This window comes from Balaenoptera borealis, assembly GCF_965194805.1.
Source record: "Balaenoptera borealis genome assembly, chromosome: 2".
NCBI classification, from domain to species: Eukaryota; Metazoa; Chordata; class Mammalia; order Artiodactyla; family Balaenopteridae; genus Balaenoptera; species Balaenoptera borealis.
Window position 1 is genome coordinate 126,190,524 of NC_138867.1, and position 20,542 is coordinate 126,211,065.

Genomic DNA, 20,542 nt, shown 5'->3' on the forward strand with positions numbered 1-20,542 from the left:
TCTACATCTTTATTCCTGCCCTGCAACGAAGTTCATCAGTACCATTTTTTTTTTTTAGATTCCATATATATATGTGTTAGCATCAGTATTTGTTTTTCTCTTTCTGACTTACTTCACTCTGTATGACAGACTCTAGGTCCATCCACCTCACTACAAATAACTCAATTTCATTTATTTTTATGGCTGAGTAATATTCCATTGTATATATGTGCCACATCTTCTTTATCCATTCATCTGTCGATGGACACTTAGGTTGCGTCCATGTCCTGGCTATTGTAAATAGTGCTGCAATGAACATTGTGGTAAATGTCTCTTTTTGAATTGTGGTTTTCTCGGGGTATATGCACAGTAGTGGGATTGCTGGGTCGCATGATAGTTCTATTTTTAGTTTTTTAAGGTACCTCCATACTGTTCTCCATAGTGGTTGTATTAATTTACATTCCCACCAACAGTGCATGAGGGTTCCCTTTTTACCACACCCTTTCCAGCATTTATTGTTTCTAGATTTTTTGATAATGGCCTTTCTGACTGGCATGAGGTGATACCTCATTGTAGTTTTGATTTGCATTTCTCTAATAATTACTGATGTTGAGCATCTTTTCATGTGCCTCTTGGCCATCTGCATGTCTTCCTTGGTGAAATGTCTATGTCTTCCGCCCATTTTTAAACTGGATTGTTTGTTTTTTTGATATTGAGCTCCATGAGCTCTTTGTATATTTTGGAGATTAACCCTTTGTCTGTTGTTTCATTTGCAAATACTTTCTCCCATTCTGAGGGTTGTCCTTTTGTCTTGTTTATGGTTTCCTTTGCTGTGCAAATGCTTTTAAGTTTAGTTAAGTCCCATTTATTTATTTTTGTTTTTATTTCCAATACTCTAGGAGGTCGGTCAAAAAAGATCTTGCTGTGGTTTATGTTATAGAGTGTTTTTCGTATGTTTTCCTCTAATAGTTTTATAGTGTCTGGTCTTACATTTAAGTCTTTAATCCATTTGGAGTTTATTTTTGTGTAGTGTTAGGTAGTGTTCTAATTTCATTCTTTTACATGTAGCTGTCCAGTTTTCCCAGCACCACTTACTGAAGAGGCTGTCTTTCCTCCATTGTATGTTCTTGCCTCCTATGTTGTAAATTAGGTGCCCATATGTGCGTGGGTTTATCTCTGGGCATTCTATCCTGTACCACTGATCTATATTTCTATTTTTGGGCCAGTACCATACTGTCTTGATAACTGTAGCTTTGTGGTATAGTTTGAAGGCAGGGAGCCTGATTCCTCCAACTCCGTTTTTCTTTCTCAAGATTGCTTTGGCTATTCGGGGTCTTTTGTGTTTCCATACAAATTGTAAAATTTTTTGTTCTAATTCTGTGAAGAATGCCACTGGTAGTTTGATTGATAGGGATTGCACTGAATCTGTAGATTGCTTTGGGTAGTATAGTCATTTTCACAATATTGATTCTTCCAATCCAAGAACATGGTATATTTCTCCATCTGTTTTTGTCATCTTTGATATTTTTCATTAGTGTTTTATAGTTTTCTGAGTACAAGTCTTTTGCCTCCTTAGGCAGGTTTATTACTAGATAAGTTTATTCTTTTTGTTGCAGTGGTAAATGGGAGTGTTTCCTTAATTTCTCTTTCTGATTTTTCATTGTTGGTGTATAGAAATGCCAGAGATTTCTGTGCATTAATTTTGTACCCTGCAGCCTTACCAAATTCATTGCTTAGTTCTAATAGTGTTCTGGTGGCATCTTTAGGATTCTCTATGTATAGTATCATGTCATCTGCAAACAGTGACAGTTTTATTTGTATTCCTTGTATCAGTTTTATTTGTATTCCTTTTAGTTATTTTTTTCCCTCTGATTGCCATGGCTAGGACTTCCAAAACTATGTTGAATAAGAGTGGCGAGAGTGGACATCCTTGTCTTGTTCCTGATCTTGGTGGAAATGTTTTCAGTTTTTCACCATTGAGTATGATGCTTGCTGTGGGTTTGTCATATATGGCCTTTATTATGTTGAGATAGGTTCCCTCTATGCCCATTTTCTGGAGAGTTTTTATCATAAATGGGTGTTGAATTTTGTCAAAAGCTTTTTCTGCACCTATTGAGATGATCATATGGTTTTTATTCCTTAATTTGTTAATGTGCTGTACCACACTGATTGATTTGCGTATATTGAAGAATCCTTGCATCCCTGGGATAAATCCCACTGGATCATGGTGTATGATACTTTTAATGTGCTGTTGGATTCTGTTTGCTAGTATTTTGTTGAGGATTTTTGCATCTATGTTCATCAGTGATATTGGTCTATAGTTTTCTTTTTTTGTGGTATCTTTTTCTGGTTTTGGTATCAGGGTGATGGTGGCTTCGTAGAATGAATTTGGGAGTGCTTCTCCCACTGCAATTTTTTGAAAGAATTTGAGAAGGATGGGTGTTAGCTCTTCTCTAAATGTTGGACAGAATACACCTGTGAAGCCATCTGGTCCTGGACTTTTGTTTGTTGGAAGATTTTAAATTACGGTTTCAATTTCATTACTGTTTATATTGATAGGTCTGTTTATATTTTCTAATTCTTCCGGGTCAGTCTTGGAAAATTGTACCTTACCAAGAATTTGCCCATTTCTTCGTGGTTGTCCATTTTATTGGCATATAGTTGTTTGTAGTAGTCTCTTATAATCCTTTGTATTTCTGCAGTGTCAGTTGTGATTTCTCCTTTTTCATTTCTAATTTACTGATTTGCATCCTCTCCCTTTTTTTCTTGATGAGTCTGGCTAAGGGTTTATCAATTTTGTTATCTTCTCAAAGAACCAGCTTTTCGTTTTATTGATTTTTCCTATTGTTTTCTTCATTTCTATTTCATTTATTTCTGCTCTGATCTTTACGATTTCTTTTCTTCTACTGACTTTGGGTTTTCTTTGTTCTTCTTTCTCTAGTTGTTTTAAGTGTAGGTTTAGATTGTTTACTTAAGATTTTTCTTGTTTCTTGAGGTGAGATTGAATGCTATAAACTTCCCTCTTGGAACTGATTTTGCTGCGTCCCATAGGTTTTGGGTCATCGTGTTTTCCTTGTCATTTGTTTCTATGTATTTTTTAATTTCTTCTTTGATTTCTTCAGTGATCTCTTGGTTATTTAGTAGCACACTTTTTAGCCTCCATGTATTTGTGGTTTTTACAGTCTTTTTCCTTTAATTAATTTCCAATCTCATAACATTGTAGTCAGAAAAGATGCTTGATACCATTTCAATTTTCTTAAATTTTCTGAGGCTTGATTTGTGACCTAAGATGTGATCTATCCTGGAGAATGTTGTGTGTGCACTTGAAAAGAAAGTGTATTCTGCCACTTTTGGGTGGAATGTTCCGTAAAAATCAATTAAATCTATCTGGTCTATTGTGTCATTTAAAGTTTGTGCTTCCTTATTTATTTTCTGTTTGGATGATCTGTCCATTGGTGTAAGTGGGGTATTAAAGCCCCCTACTATTATTGTGTCACTGTCAATTTCTCTTTTCATGGTTGTTAGCATTTGCCTTATGTATTGAGGTGCTCCTATGTTGGGTGCATAAACATTTGTAATTGTTCTATCTTCTTCTTGGATTGATCCTTTGATCGTTATGTAGTGTCCCTCCTTGTCTCTTGGAACAGTCTTCATTTTAAAGTCTATTTTATCTGATATGAGTATTGCTACTCCAGCTTTCTTTTGATTTCCATTTGCATGGAATATCTTTTTCCACCCCTTCACTTTCAGTCTGTGTGTGTCCCTAGGTCTGAAGTGGTCTCTTGTAGACAGCATATATATGGGTCTTGTTTTTGTATCCATTCAGCTAGTCTGTGTCTTTTGGTTGGGGCATTTAAGCCATTTACATTCAAGGTTATTATCAATATGTATGTTCCTATTACCATATTCTTAATTGTTTTGGGTTTGTTTTTGTGGGTCTTTTTCTTCTTTTGTGTTTCCTACCTAGAGAAGTTTCTGTAGCATTTGTTGTAAAGCTGGTTTGGTGGTGCTGAATTCTCTTAGCTTTTGCTTGTCTGAAAAGCTTTTGATTTCTCCGTCAAATCTGAATGAGATCCTTGCTGGGTAGAGTAATCTTGGTTGTAGGTTTTTCTCTTTCATCACTTTAAGTATATCTGGCCACTCCGTTCTGGCCTGCAGAGTTTATGCTGCAAAATCAGCTGATAACCTTCTGGGGATTCCTTTGTATGTTATTTTTTGTTTTTCCCTTGCTGTTTTTAATATTTTCTCTTTGAATTTAATTTTTGTTAGTTTGATTAATATGTGCCTTGGTGTGTTTTTCCTAGGGTTTATCCTGTATGTATACTGTTTTTCCAGGAAGCTTCCCCTTTCAGGCCTGTTGAATCTCCTCACCTTGATCTTTCCTAGCCTTTATAGATAGTGATGTGCAACACATCATAAACATATATATTTTATATTGGTCTCCACCAATTTTATCAGCCTTCTTCTGCACCAATATTTAAGTACCCTCAAAAGAATGTTGATGGTAAATATTTACACATCCACTATAGTGACATCCCAATTCTGAGTCTGTGATAGAAGCCTTTTATTTTTTAAAATTTATTTATTTATTTATTTATTTTGGGCTGCATTGGGTCTTTGTTGCTGCACACGGGCTTTCTCTGGTTGCAGCGAGTGGGGGGGCTACTCTTCGTTGTGGTGCGCGGGCTTCTCATTGCAGTGGCTTCTCTTCTCTTGTTGTGGAGCACAAGCTCTAGTTGTGCAGGCTTCAGTAGTCGTGGCATGTGGGCTCAGTAGTTGTGGCGCACGAGCTTAGTTGCTCCGTGGTATGTGGCATCTTCCCAGTCCAGGGCTCGAACCTGTGTCCCCTGCATTGGCAGGTGGATTCTTAACCACTGCGCCACCAGGGAAGCCCCGATAGAAGACTTTTAAATGCTTACTGACTTACTGCTACATGTAATCACTTTTCTTTTTACTTCCTACTCTGCGTTACTTATTCTTCATAATAGACAAAAGTGTAGGGAGGGTAGGAAACCACTCTGAGAACATATTTTCTTCATTTTCCAGGAACTCTGCCATGAATGCCTCTGCTTTTTCTAGCTTCTAGAGGCCATTCATGTTCCTTGGCTCCTGGACTGTTTCCATCGTCTTCAAGGCCAACAACATTGCATCTCTAATTGTTCTTCTGTAGTCATTATCTCCCTCTCTCCTGTCTTTCTCTTCCAGTTTTAAGGACTGACCCTTTTGATTTCATTGGGCACACTAGGATAATCCAGGATAATATCCCTATCTCTAGGTCCTTAACTTAATCACATCTGCAAAGTCCCCTCTGCCCTGCAATATATTCACAGGTTCTGGGTATCAGGACTTGGACAAATTTGTGGGCAGGAGCTATTATTCTGCCAACCACAAATTGCTTTACAAAAGGGACAATAAATCATTCTTTTTTGTATCTCTCACAGTGCCTAGCCCAGAATAGTATTCGAATAAATTGAAGGTTTTATAATTAGATAAGTGACAGCAATCTTATATTCCAAACAATGTGTGACCTAGGCCTCTGAAAAGCGTCTTGGCTAATACTGACCTTCTGCATCATCTTCTTGATGCATCCATTATGTTTGGGACATTATATCATAGTTTTCAAAGGGGTAATGTGGAGGAAGCTTTCAATATTTAGTTACCTGATTCTTAAACCCTCCCTCACTTGGCAGGAGCTGTGCAGTGAATACCGTAACTATGTGAGGAACGGACATCTTCCCTGCACCAGAGAGAATGACCCCATCCAGGGCCCAGATGGGAAAATCCATGGCAACACCTGCTCCATGTGTGAGGCCTTCTTGTGAGTAGAGCTGCAGTCACTGCTCCTGCTGAGTGTCGGAGAAGACAGGCCTGTGGTGGGCGACAGAGATGATATTGAAGGTTTTTTTCTAGGAGGCAGATGGCTACCTTTGCACTGAGTTTGGGGATTTACTCTTACAAAGCCATATACTTGGTGTATTTCTTTGTAGTGTTCTCAGTGTTCTGAAAGGTACCTGGATTGCCATTAAGGGGGGACCAAGTGCTAAGAGGAAACTCCTCCAGAGATAATGGCATATAAGGATTGGAATTTTTGTTCTCTGCATACGTACTGTCATGAATAATCCAAAGACGTAATCACTGGGTGCTGGCAAATTAAAAATTTGCTAATATTTAGTCATTTTTTTTAAGTATCCTAGTTGCTTTCTGAGGAGAAGGCCGATATCTTTGTTTTCCAAAAGAAACAGAGTAGTGAAAATTTATTTACTGGTTGGCCATGGCGTATGTGTCTTATTCTTTAAGCAACACTAAAAACAAGAAGAACAATATGGAGAGGTGTACATTTACCTTTCTACTCCCAAGCTAAGTTGGTATAGGTGTAGATGTAATGGAATATATCTATCAAGAGAGATTCCCCTTTAGGATAATATGTATTGGGTACTAGGAATGATTGTCCCCCCTGCCTTTCTCTTACAGCCAGCAAGAAGCAAAAGAAAAAGAAGCTGAATCCAGAAGAGCTAAGAGAGAAGCTGAAAAGGTAGTTATCTTGGAAGCGTCGTACCACAATGCGGTTTTTCAGTTTCTCTTTAAAAATAATTCATGGATTCACTGAAGGCCTATGTGAGAGAACTCAAGGTTTAGTTAGTCCAGGGGTTGATAAAATTTTCTTAAAGGGCCAGACAGTAGATATTTTAGGTTGTGACCATTCAGTCTCTGTCACAACTACTCAACTCTGCTATTGTAGCTCTAAAACAGCCATGGATGATATGCAGATGCATGGGCATGGCTGTGTTCCAATGAAACTTTACTTACACAAAAAAGGTGCTAGGCCAGATTTTGCTCACGGGCCAAAGTTTGCAAACCTCTGATTTACTCCATGCCCTATTTTTAAATGAAGATTTAAAATCCAGGAGGAGGAAGAACTTGCTTACAAAGGTAGTGAGACTATTGGTATCAGAATCTTCATATTTTTTCAAAGTTCTCACAGTTGCAAAACAGGAACAACAGAATTCAAACTTAGACTTCCTGACACCAAATCTAGCATTATTCCTAACACACTATGTAGCTTTGGATGAGCACATTTGGTCAAACTAGGTGTGTTCCTTGCTTTAACTTTAATTATCTCTGGTGTCAGCAGTTGGCAAAAAAATAGAAGAGCAACTTTCCCCAATAATATTTTCTTGGTTTCAAAATGACTGACTCCAGGTAGATTTTTCCAGGTTTGTGGATATTTCCTTGCCCCCATCAAAAACTATTGACATTAAAAATAATCTCTAATGAAGTATCACTTGGAATTCTGTATGATTGGTTTGTTTACAGTTATTTTTCCCACAATTGTGAGCCTGAATTTAAAAATAAATGAGTAGCTCATATGCTTCCCTTTTCAACATCAATAAGAAAATATTCTTCAGTATCAGATAATTTCTGATTTCACATTAGCTACTACCCATAAACTATCCTCTCATATCATATTTCTTTTGCTAAATATGACCAGTTAGGGAATCAGGCAGTGAACCTTGAAGGAAAGCTAGGAAAAAACTCACTCTTGTCCTCACTGAGTTTTGACTTGAACTAAAAAATACAGAAAAAAACACAAATTTAATCTTACTTGCCACCAGTAATTAATTATATGATCTTAAGTGATTTGCTTATTCTATCTCAATTCCTCATAACTCTGAAGCTAAAATTTACTGAGTACTTCCTAGATGTCAGTCATTGTAGATATAGTAGATATATATTATTTCACATTATTCTCATAACAATTCAGCACATATATTGAATACTTAATACATATTGGCCATTATTATTTTAACTGTGTGGAATAGATACTATCATTATTTCCATTTTATAGAAGAGGTAACTGAGGCACAGAGAGGCAAGACCCCTTCATCCAAGGTCTCTTGGTGACAGACTGGAATTCTAACTAATGATATTATATAGCTGTCAACATATTGGGCTTGTCTGGACATACCTGGAATATTATGTTAAATTCTTTAGGAAAGGGGAAGAATTAAGAATGCAAAATGGTGCAAATGACTGAAACAGATTGGAACAGAATGACTGAAGTATCTGGGGATGCTTTGCTCTTGGAAAAGAACATAGGGAGCTATGGAGAAGGACAAGAAAGCTTTCTCCAAATATTTGAAGAACTCTCTGTGCGCAAGAAGAAAAATATCCTCAGTTTTTCTGAGGGAAGTAAAATATGTTGACTTTGCTTACTGGTTTGAAAGAACGTATTCATCCTATGCAGTGACATCTTAGAAAAATAAAACTCTAAGAATAAGGATCCTATAGGATTGATTAGAGATATTTTCCAAGATCCTCCCAAAGTAGCACTATGGCTAATCTGTGGGAATGATCTAAGAAATTTTGGAATGAACTATCTGGAGGGTAACGAACTCATCACTGCAGGTGTTCCAGTGCAAATTAGACCACTTCTTGGCAGGCATGACATAAAGGGGATTGAGACATAGTACAGATGGTTGCACCAGGTGAACTTCAAAGTTCTACCTAAACCTTAATTCTTTAAAATTCTATGCCATGTACAGTGTTTTTATTGCGTTATAATATAACAGAGAGGGACAATAAAATCTTGACTAAGGACTGTGACCAGTCTGCAGAGAACCCAGTTTATTAAGAGGTTCTTGCTTGTGTGTGACTACAGGTTCAGTCTGGATTTGGAGGCTGTACCTCAAGGAAAAAGAAACAGAAACCTCTTTTTAAGTCCTGTGTGCTTACTAGGAATTGAACAAAACAACTGCCAGAAAGAAACATTCATAGGTCATTTTCTTTTTTTTTTTCCAGGAAGCACTTAGTAGGGACCCAACAAAGTAATTTCCAAGAAAATACCCAAGCTCTTGCCTTTTCTCCTCCTTTTAGGATACATGCAGTGAATTTCGGAGCCTTCTGAAAAATGGAAGTCTTTTCTGCACTCGAGAAAATGATCCTGTGCGTGGCCCAGATGGCAAGACCCATGGCAACAAGTGCTCCATGTGCAAAGAAGTCCTGTGAGTGCACAGATGAAGCCCATGCTGTGGGTGGCAGAGCCGGGAGGCAAAGAGCTGGGAAGATAATATAGATTGTGTTTGTCCTTTCCTTACATGTAAAAGTGACAAATGATGATCTGTAAAGCATTTTGAGGTGAATCTTTACAGAGGCTAAGATTCACAATTCTAGAAATAGGCAATAGATGACTAAGTTATTACACTACATTCTCCATTAGTTCTGGGGTAGCACCTCACAATGATCACACCATCTTTCTTGATAAAATCCTAAGTCCTTTGCTGTCAGGTGGATCCCTTTTCTGGATTATCTTGTAATCCCCATCGGGAAGAACATACACAGATTTTACTATCAATCTAATGCCTCTACCTGCATTTTTGAAAAAAAAAATCTCACTTTTAGGAAATTAAAAATAGCTTTACACAAAGTTTGGAAGTACACCTAAAATATTTGTCATTAATAGTCATTTGCTGAACATCTACAATGTATAATGTGTATAACGGTTGGTTATACAAAGTTGAATGAAACAGTATTACCAAAAATCATATAGTTCAGTAAGGTTTAGACATGGGCATAAATTAATATAACACAAAGGAGGACTTGCCAAATGAAAAATGATATATACAATGTGCTATGGTAGTTTAGGAAAGGGAGCATTAATAGAAAGTTTTAAGGAAGAATAGAACTAGATCTGGTAATTTGGATCATATGTGAACAGTATGGGAAGGAATGAGAGGAAGAAGCAACAGCACAGATAAAATCTAAAATTAAAGAAACTGTAGTATGTACATAAAGAGAGCAAGTCATTTTAGTTTAGTTAGAGCTTACCCACTTCACCAACTTTGAATGCCAGATCATGGATTTTGAAGTCAATTCTATATACAGTGGCAAGCTGCTAAAATTTTTCAGCTAGGAGAGTAAGTGGCGTAAATATGGTTCCTTTTGGAAGATTCATATGTCAGCAGTAAAAAGGAGAAAAGAGGAAGGGACTAAAATTCAGAATACCGCTGGTGGTAGTAGGGGATTACAGTAATCCAGTGAGAGGTAACTAGAGCAAGGGAGCAAGAATAGAAGGTGAGTGGGTCAACACAGGAGACACTGTGAGAGTGAAACCGGTGTCCTGTGGCAACAGCTATGTGAGCTGAAGGAGAGGGAGCAGTTAGGGATGGCTCCAATGTTTTGTTCTTTGTGAAAGAGAATCCAGGAGGAAGAACACATTTGGCAGAGAAGATAATTATTTTGGGACCTTTTGAACATGAGGTATTTGAGAGAAATCCAGCTGGAGGTGCACATGAGCATTTACAAAATGCTAATTAATTGCTCACCTAGTCTTGCTTGAGGTTATGTAAACGCTGGTTTTCTTCTCCTGCAATGAGAGCTCTTCCAGGCAAAAGGATGCGACATAATTCATCTTTCTATTGATATTTTCAAAGAAGAGGGCCTGCAGTGTAATAGGTGTTCAATAAATGCTGGTGAATTCCATACAAATCTAATTTGGTCATATGATGAGAAACTCACAGAAATGCATTCCACTCTCTGTAATCTATTATTCCCTACCTCCCACTTTCCAATTTCCAGCCAGAAAGAAGATGAAGAAAGAAAGAGAAAAGAAAAGAAACATCAGAGAAACACTGCAGAGCATGGTTCCAAACATTTCGCAAAAGGGAAAGCTCAGGTGAGAGCAGCCTCTAATTTCCACAACCAGAGTGGGCTCAACTCAATGGCACTGGGACCCCGGCAGACCCTATGGTCAAAGGCTACGAATGTATGTAGTGCTGAGTTGGAAAGCATCCTTGGAAGGACAGGGGATTTTCCCCTTAAGACTGTAGAGTAATATCTGAGCAATTTTTAGTTTCTCTAGGGCTCACTTTGACTTCTTTAAACTTGGAAATAATTAACATGAATACCAGATCCCAGTCTCTTGACTCCTCTGTATATCATCTAGCTTTCAGGCCAATAAATGATCCTAGGAGAGTAAGTGGTATAAATGTGGAGATGTTCCACATCAGCATCACGTGCTCTTCATTTCCTTTCATTATTCTCTCTTTCCCTGAATGGAGCCGCTTTTTGGAGGTATATTTTCTATTGTTCCCAGGCAGGATAATATGGTGAAAGAGCACAGGTTTTCGAGTCAGGTAGTTTGAGGTATCATCCTACCCATGCCACTTGGACTTGCAAAGCACTGAATAAATCACTTCATCTCTCTCAACTCTAGTCTCTCTTACTTAGCAGTACTCTTATAGGGATACAATAAAATAATTTAGGCAAGTGTTTAGCACATTTCCTGAGACTTCTTTTTTAAGTGTCAGCATGACAATGTTGCATGTAAGCCCACTCCTCAGGCATGTGAACACAACTGCCTGAGATCACAGCCACCTTATTTCTATTCTTATGACCTGGGGATATCAAGACCATCTCTTTGCCTCCAGATCTGACACAGGCCCCAATATCTGCCTTTGATAAATTTTGGCTTTTCTGTTTTTCCATATTTTCTCCTGTAGGAAGCTGAGTTCTCACTCTCAAATGATAGACTTGTTAAGACCCTTTTTCTATCTTCATAATTTGCTCAAGCCTGTCTTCCTTGGCATTTTGCATGATTCTGTGCTTTCTCCCAGCACTTCTTTCTCCCTTCTATCTACATCAGAGGTCAGCAAATTTTTTTTTTTTTCCTGTAAAAGGCCAGATAGCAAATATTTTAGGCATTGCGGGTCACACGGTCTCTGTTGCAACTATTCAACTCTGTTGAATAGCCACTGTTGTGGGAAAGCAGCCATAAATAATATTTAAATGAAGGAGTGAGGGTGTGTTTCAAGTTTTATATATAAAACGTCATATGTAAGAACAGACAGCAGGACAGATTAGTCCCGTAGGCTACAGTTTGCTTACCCTTGATTTGTGCGATTAAGTCCCAACCAGCTTTATAATTTCCCTTTGTAGAACCTTAAAAGCAACATTACCCATGACGACTGATGTCTCAGAATATGGATGATTCCAGCCCCTCCTCTTCGGTAGACAGCAATCCTAGAAATTGCATGCCTTATAAGAGGACATAGACAAGAACTTCTTACTCAAATTATTTAACAAACTTAATAACAATACAACAGACCAAGTCATCCAAGAGGCCTGCTCTCTTCTTCCCTTTCAGGACCAATGTGCTGAGTATTGGGAACAAATGAAAAATGGAAAACTCAGCTGTACTCGGGAGCGTGATCCTGTACGCGATGAAAATGGCAAACCCTACAACAATAAGTGTACCATGTGTAAAGAGAAACTGTAAGTAATTTTCTCAACCTGCATGTCTAAAAGATAGCCACATATTCCTCCTGAATTAATGGTTATTTCTCATTTGCCTATAGCTCCTTTCGTGAAAACTACCCTTTTTGTTAATTCTCAAATATTATCTCTTTCTCTTGCATCCCCTAAGGAACAATGAGCCCTAGTAAGGGCAGCTAATCAGTGGCTGATTCCTACTCTATTTTCTATCATAATTCTGTGAACTGTAAGTGTCATCATGGTAGATAATTGCTCTTTAGAATACATCATGCCTAAATCCTAAGGAGGGTTTGCAATGGTCATTTGGAATAGTTAACCAACATAGTTTAAGAGGGTTGCTTCTTGTCATATGTATGGGACACATTTATTGCACAATCCAGGGTTTGTTCCTTCTATTTATTTTCTTTTGGTGAATGGTACTGATTGGAGTGCTTAATGATCCAACTCAGCCACTCTTGATTTGTGTTATTGCAGCAAGTAACATAACCACTATTGGTCCCATCTGTATATTGAGGTAGTTTTCTAGGTAACCTTGATGGGTACTTATAGCTCTAAAATTTGATGCATATATCTCAGTGCTATTAATTATGGTATTTAATTGATATGCATTTAATAAGCACTTAATGCTTCTCCACACACATTTTTTTTCTCCTTGAAAAAAAATCACAGTCTTGTGATTGTGGTACTATAGGCCATGTGATAAAATCTAGTTATTCCAAATGCTGCATTTTACAGATGAGAAAAACTGAATTTTTTTTTTTTAAGTACAAGGTCTCATGGGGGAGTGGCTTCAGAGCTGAAACTAGAATCCAGTTCTTCTGAATACCAGCCTAGTATTTATTCCATGTTATAAAATTCTTTAATAGAAGCAGGGTGGCAGAATGGGGCAGTGCTAGGGTATTAGCATCATATGGTTATTTCAGCTCCGTGTTCTTGGACAGGTTATTTCACTTCCCTAGGCTTTAATCTGCTCACATTTACAGTGGGGGTGGGGCAGCCATAATCATAGTAGCCACATGATGTTTCTTTTGAAAGTTAAATGAGAAAAACTATGTAAAACTCTTAGCACAGTGCCTAGCACAAAGTAGGTGCACAAAAAATGTGAATGGTCACTATTAGCACTGTCATTAGTGTTCAGCAAATAACAGGTGTCACCATTAATAGCAATAAAATAATGACTATTATGATCTCTTACACTACCCTATGTTGCCCCTTTGCACACCTCATACTTTGTAGGTATGATGTACATAATTGAGATAGCTCTTCACATATGACTGTTTCTTTCTGCATCACATATTAATAGTGGGTAATTTTGTGAAGGAACAAATGATGATTCTCAGATGCAAACAGTTATTAAGATAAAACTTTGCTGATACAATCCATGTCATCTGTGTTATAAGATACTTACCTGGTACTCCAGGTAACAAAATATTTAACAACATAACAAAGTATTTAACAACATAAATCGAATAATTTTACAATCTTTGGAACCCATTCATCTGACAATAAATGGTTTTTGACTGCCTACTATATAATAGGCACTCTTCACGGACAGGTGCTCTTCAAGTGAACAAGACAAAATTCCTGCCATATGGAACTATAATATAGGAAAGACAGATTATAAACAAAGAAGTAAAAAGCTACATAACAAGACCAGGTGTTGATAAGATAAATAAAGCAGAGTAAGGCAACAGAAAGGGATTGGAGGTGCTACTTTATGGTGTTTGGGGAAAGTCTGACAGGTAAGGGAGGCCTGAAAAAGGGAGTGAAATGAGCCAGCTGGCCATCTGAAGGAAGAAAGTTTCAGGCAGAGCAGGAGCCAATGCAAGTTTCTGAAGATATATATGAAATTCTCAAGCTCAGGAAAGAGAGAGGAGGTCATTATGTCTCAAGATTACTGCGTGGAAAATTGCAGAAATTAATTTGGAAAGATCATATAAGGCTTTTTTAGGCCAAGAGGAGGACATTGGATTTTATTCTATGTGTGATCAGAAGCCACTGGAGATTTTTGAGCAGAGCTGTGATTGTAAATTGAATTCCACCAGACTGAATCATTATAGGTGGTCTCTTTTTCCTAGTATTTGATTAAAATTTCATGACTTTATATTTGTTTGAATCTTCAGGATACATTTACTACCACTTCCCTATTTCTTATATATGAAAAGGGAGCTCCCTAAAATACACACACACACACACATATTCTTGTTATATACATTCATACACGTTTTTTTAAGCATAAAGCCAAATGAAACTTTGAAGGAGAAATACGTGTACTAGAGTTCTGCAGTATTTGTATCTTGCGCCAACTGCATCAGAATCACCTGGCTTGCTTGTTAAAAATCAGGTTACTGAATCCCAATGTAGATCTTGTCAGTAAAATTGTTGGGATTGACAGTGAATCTGATTTTTAAAATCTCATAGGTGATTCTTAATGTACATGAAAACTTAGGAACCACTGGCATAAATATTTTATCAGAAAGGTGAAAGGTTAAAAAAAAAACCCCAAAAAACCATGATCCTAAGGTACTTCCTATATCACTTGTCTTCTTTCTATCTTGGGCTCCAATGATATTATAATGAATTGAAATGGTACTATAATAGATTGACCTACAAATGGAGGAATAAGAATGGTGAATTGGTAAGGAATTAAAACCACAACTTATGATAAAAAGGTGAAAGAACTGAGGAAGCCAGACTTGGAGACCTGAAACTTGCCTTTAGATATCTAAAGGATTAATATCAGGAAGAGGTAATGGATTCAGCAGGCTTGCTCTGTGTTTTCCTGAGAATGTGAAGTAAGACTAAAGGATGAAAGCTATAGGCAGATTAATTTGGATACAAATAAAGGAAACTCTGAGATTAACTTGACTTGATCTGCCTAGAATATCTACCTTGTAATGAGGGAGCTTCTTAATAACCAAAGTCACCGTCCATCTGTGAGAGGTGCAGAGAGGTTCTCTGTGAAGGAGGTGGTTTAGTATACATAAACTCTAAGGCCCCTTCCAAATCTGAGTATGTGTCTGCAAGATGACTACTGACTCTTTTCTTCTCCAGGCAAAGAGAAGCAGAGGAAAAAAATAAGACTTCTGGCTACAGATCAAATGGGAATGAATCAGCATTAGGAAAGGTGAATCATTAACTAGGTTTTGGCAAGAATGGTCTTTCTGTAAGTCGTTACTTAACTATCAAAAATGTGGAAAGAGGGTGTCAATGTTGCCAGTCAAGATATTGCCCTTAGAACATCAGAAGTCATCATTAATGGGAATATCCCTGATAACTTTTTCAGTGTAGAAATTTAACAGCAAATGGAAATCTTTCGGTCTAACACTTTATAAAACAGTTTTATAAATAGTAGTTTATTTAAGTATCTCCATAGCCTGGTCAACTAAGTTTTTTTCAACCTCATTTTATAGATGGGGAAAATGAGGTTCGGCTGTTGTAACAAATTACTACCAACAGTGGTAAAGCAACCCAAATTCATCATCATACATTTCTGGAGTTCAGAAATCCTAAATGGGTCTCACTGTGTTACAGCCAAGGTGTCAGTAGGGCTGCTTTCCTTTTTGGAGGTTCTGGGGAAGATCTATTTCTTTGCCTTTTTTAAAAATTTCTAGAAGTGCCTGCATTCCTTGGCTTGTGGCCATCTTTAAAATCAGCAGAAGCCAGTTGATTTTTTTTTTAAGCTGCATCATTCTGACACTGATTTTCCTGCCTTCCTATTTCACTCATAGGAATCTTTGTGATTACACTGGGCCCACCCAGATAATCCAGGATAATCTCTCCATTCTAAGGTCACCTGGTTAGCAACCTGAATTCCATCTTCAACTTTAATTCCTGCTTGCCATGTGAGGCTACATATTTTCAGGTTCCAGGAATTATAACTTGGACACCTTTGTGGTCCGTTGTAGAGCCTCCCACAGCAAGGTTAAGTGGTTGCCCAACTCCTGAGTCAAAATCTTCCAGTTTTCAAGCTCAGTCATATACTATGTGAAAATAGCCATTTCCAATTTAATCTTTCCTTCTTTTCAGGATATATGTGATGAGTTTAGAAGTCAAATGAAAAATGGACAACTTACTTGCACCCGAGAAAGTGACCCTGTCCAGGGTCCAGATGGCAAGACATATAGCAACAAGTGTGCTATGTGTAAGGAAAAACTGTGAGTTATTTTTCAAAAATGGGCCTTTAATTGTGAGTCTTAAAGGAAATAATCATTTCTCATCAGCCTGAGAAAATGACGGTTATTTTTAAAGCACACCTGAGGTGTTTGTTCACTTTAGTTGAAACGTTTCTTCTCATTTTTTTCTTCAAGGGGAAGGGAAGCAGCCGAAAGAAAAACGAAAGCGCAGGTCTACGTGAGAAACACAGCCGAAAAGAACAATGGAAAAGAGGTAATATATGTTAGATGTGCTTATACTTAAATTTGGATGATTGGTTGCAAGACTGATTCATTCAACAAATACTTATGGAATGCCTACTCTGTCCCAGTCGTTGTGGATATAATGATAAACAAGAAAGACATGGCCAGAACTTCAAAGAAACAGCATGGAATTCAATGCCCTAAGAGCAACTCTGATGCAATTACCACACATTTGCAGGAACGTGCTGTCAAATTATTGTTATTATCAAGTGGATTTGTTTTTCTGAAGTTTTAAAACAATTAAGCAAATAGATGCCAAAATTACAAAAAAGAAAAAAAAGTATCAAAAGCTTGGAGCTCCAGATTATAAATTCTTGACTTGGCATTCTAGTGCCATCTTGTATTCAATTTGGGGTTTTAAAAATAAGGTTCAGTGCTTTACAACAGCAGCACATAGGATATGACACAGCACAATCTCTTCTAATCCATCTATGGACTTCAATTAGAAAAGTGAAATAGTGAAATTTCCCCAGGAAAGTTTTCCCATTAATGAGGCAACTTTCCATTAGTTCTATACTGACTACACAAAATGAAACATTAATAGTAATGTTCATTTTTGAAAAATATGTTGGGAATTATGCATTTTGGTAGATGAATGGCTTTGAGAAAAGACTTTATTGTACAACTTCAAATGATCTCTACTGGACATCTATTCTATTTCTAATATTGATCATTTTTTTTCAAGTTTTAAAATATCTATTTTAGGAATTTCAAACAAGAAGAAATACTCTGTATATATGTATGTATAGAAAATATCCAGATACTTTTTGTGCATGTGGTAAAAAGAAAACTATGGTCTTATCTACATATGCAAAGTAAAATAAGCTTTACAAAGCACATGCACCATCATATTTAAACCTGCCCCAAATTTATGCAGTAGATGGTATTGTTCCAATTTTACAGTTGAGAAAAACTCAGAGGAGTTAACTACACAAAGATAACAAATAGAAGAGCCAGAGATTTGCACCCAAAGAGCAAAGGCTGCAACACAGGCAGATGGGTGCTATCATAAACATAGATGTATGTGGTATATTGGGTACCGGAAGGAGGAAAATATATTCTAGTAACTTTTAAAAATGATGGCTATGAGACATTTCATGTTGATGAGGTATTCAATTCCAGAGAATTGTTAAAATGCTACAGATAAAAGTAGGTCTGGAGTTGTTCATGGGTACCACAATTGAAAGTAAGAAGGATAACTTCAATCTAGGTTACTGGCAGTATTTTTTAAGGTAATCTTCCCATATCTCTACTATGGCTCCTTGGGCTTAAAAAAAGTTTAAGACAAACTTCTATGGATGTCCAAAAATTTCAGCAGAGGTCAAATCCTGTGGGCCCATTCCATTGCCTTCTTTTTAAGGTTCTTATTTGTTAATGAGTGAAAAAGGCAGCTTCATGTTCTTATAGATGTATTAGGAGTCTTATTCTCTGCCCTGTAAAGGCAAAGAAGGCAAGAAGTATAGCCTGGTTGTTAGCAGGTTTCTGACCACAGTTCCAACACTGATTTTAATTACTTAATCTCTCTGAGCCTTATTTTTCTTATCTGTAAAATGGGCATAATGAGTGTTTATCTTATAGGTTTTTTAATGACAACCAAAGGAAATCCATTAGAGCACACAACAAAGTGCCTGGAATATAATACAGATTTGATGAAACAATTTAAAAAATTTTTTGTTCTTGAGGAACAAAGCTAAAACTTTACATGTTTATATGTCTTGCCAAAAGAGCATCTTTCAGTGCATTCCGGGGCTTTTTATGTGTGGAGTAATGAGTAGAGGTGCAGGAAGACAGGTTTAGGGTTTAGCCTAATGCATACTGTATAAAAATGGCATGGGCTGCTTTAGGTGGCAGTGAAATTCCACTGGGGCAGTCAATTATTTGAGAGGGCTGTTATGGAGAGGATTCAAACTTCTTAAGCAGATATTGAATACAGTGCCTTTAAAACACTTTCCATCTCTAAAATTTTATTTTCTCTAGATTTTTATTTTCCGCCTCAAGCGTTACCAGTTTACATACAACCAATCAATCATGTTTTCAGTTATAAAGATCAGACTATCATAATAACATCTTTTTTTTTTTGTTCCCATTGGCAGGATCAGTGTCGTGAATTCTGGAACATGGTGAGAGACGGAAAGCTTATCTGCAACAGAAAAATCGACCCGGTTCAAGATCCATATGGCAAGATGCACATCAACAAGTGTGCTATGTGTCAGAGCATCTTGTAAGTGAAGAGGTTTATGGATCAGTTTGATATGTTGTGACGGTCAGAAAATAGTTCCTCTTAATTTAAAACTTAAGGCGCTTAGCATCACACATTAAAAATATAATAATAGCTCCTCATTTTAGAAGAGGACAGTAAGTTTCCAAAGCACTTCCATAAGAAATTTATATTTTGATTATTATGAGCATAATCATACCTGGGGCATCTGGGATAGGAGAATACCTTGTTGTATCATGCCAACATCATTGACCTTCAAAGAGGAAGTATATCGGATAAGTACCATGGGGCAGGCCAGTTCACTTTGCAGAGCCTCGGTTCCTCCTGTACATAAAGAGAAGAATAACTACACAATATAGTTTTTGTAGTGATTCAAGGAGATAATATTTTTTAAATGTTTATAAACTTTAAAGCATGATAACTATGTAAAGAACAATCAATACAGGAGAGTTTCATTAAAATTCAATAACAAAATAAAAAGGGAAATGAAGCAACTCTCTCTATGAGAGTCATAAATACATCCTATTAAGGAAGAAAAGTAATGGCCTTTTAGATTTATATCATTCTGGATGATGGTATAGTAACTGGATTTATGAAAGTTGATAGCATTGTCACAAATGTATTATGAAAATTCCAACGATCAGACCTCATTAGTTAAAAAACTATCTTAGATATTTTTTAGATATGAGAAAACAGTGTTAGATATTCTAATGTTTAGAATTGGAGAAATACTTGGTTAAAAAAATTCAATAATAACTCTGGAAAAACTACCCTATCCTTTTTTTTTAATTCTGCAGTGAGCAAGAAGCTAGTGAAAGAGAAAAGAATAAAGAAGAAAAATCAAGTGTCAAGCCCTCAAATGATGTAAAGGTTATTTCTTAAAAAACACAAAAATAACTGTTTTCATCTTCATCCTCAGATTCTTCTCCACTTTTTGGATAATAAAGTTGCTAATCTTCTGCTTCAAAGAAAATTGATTTTTATCAATATTGTCACTTTGGGTTATAAGATTTATCTTCTGGCTTTGAGGTTTAATGTTTTTCTCAATTTTATAGAGAACTCTCCTGCAGTATGTATCAATTATTGCTTTAGTCTCTCCTGTTTGGGAGAAATGTGGATTGAAAGATAGTGGGTAAAATTCTTTACCACCTCATCCGCATGCTTATGTCTGACACTTTAAATGTGAAATGAGGCTTCATGTCGCTTGTTGACGTTGACTTTAACAATTCAGGTCAAATAAACTAGTCTCAAAGTCTCCCCTTTAGTGTCTCTCCTTGTTGTCTTTTCCCTGTTTTCTCCAGATGGTTTTCTGAGCAACAGTGAATCAACAGCATGTATGCATGATGCTGCCTTTTCTATTTGCTTTTCAAGATCACAAAGAAGACATCTTCAATCAGTCCTTTAACCGTGATAATCACATTTGTAGAGTTAGATTCCTGTGGGATTGTCCTTTGGTCAAGAGTATATCTCATGTGGAAAATGGGGGAAAGGAAGGATTGATGGAAAGGGCAAGGGAGACGAGGAGGTCTATCAAGTGTTGTTTTGTGTTTCCTTACATTTCCAGGACCAGTGCAGAGAGGTTCGGAGGATGGAAAGTTTAGACAGTCTGGGCGTATCTTGGCCTCCATTGCCGGGATAAGTGTAGTGAGTTTGAGAC

At 37.0% G+C, this 20,542-nt stretch overlaps 2 protein-coding genes across 7 annotated transcripts in view; one reads left to right on the plus strand and one right to left on the minus strand.

Annotated features, from left to right (window-relative positions):
- The window catches only part of LOC309624567 (uncharacterized protein), a 159,919-nt gene that overhangs the window by 44,461 nt on the left and 94,916 nt on the right, over positions 1–20,542 (minus strand). Inside the window, exons 2-4 of one of the 2 annotated variants that reach the window (XM_082382815.1) lie at positions 19,085–19,209; positions 10,302–10,417; positions 5,718–5,847 (exon numbers count right to left, since the gene is read on the minus strand). In XM_082382815.1, the coding sequence (XP_082238941.1) occupies positions 5,814–5,847; positions 10,302–10,417; positions 19,085–19,209 (275 nt within the window). In that variant the 3' untranslated portion in view covers positions 5,718–5,813. Of the gene's footprint in view, positions 1–5,717; positions 5,848–10,301; positions 10,418–19,084; positions 19,210–20,542 lie in introns of those variants that run through there. The other variant, XM_082382814.1, reaches the window with a different exon arrangement.
- Positions 1–20,542, plus strand: part of SPINK5 (serine peptidase inhibitor Kazal type 5) — a 74,746-nt gene that overhangs the window by 38,651 nt on the left and 15,553 nt on the right. For 3 of the 5 annotated variants that reach the window (XR_014241996.1, XR_014241998.1, XM_082382673.1), the window contains exons 17-26: positions 5,670–5,797; positions 6,451–6,511; positions 8,854–8,981; positions 10,555–10,651; positions 12,122–12,249; positions 15,304–15,376; positions 16,279–16,406; positions 16,560–16,638; positions 18,761–18,888; positions 19,683–19,755. Coding sequence is in view for 2 of the 5 variants with exons in the window: in XM_082382673.1 (XP_082238799.1) it covers positions 5,670–5,797; positions 6,451–6,511; positions 8,854–8,981; positions 10,555–10,651; positions 12,122–12,249; positions 15,304–15,376; positions 16,279–16,406; positions 16,560–16,638; positions 18,761–18,888; positions 19,683–19,755 (1,023 nt within the window). In the remaining 3 variants the exon portion in view is untranslated. The remainder of the gene's footprint in view (positions 1–5,669; positions 5,798–6,450; positions 6,512–8,853; positions 8,982–10,554; positions 10,652–12,121; positions 12,250–15,303; positions 15,377–16,278; positions 16,407–16,559; positions 16,639–18,760; positions 18,889–19,682; positions 19,756–20,542) is intronic. The other 2 variants (XR_014241997.1, XM_082382674.1) reach the window with 1 other exon arrangement.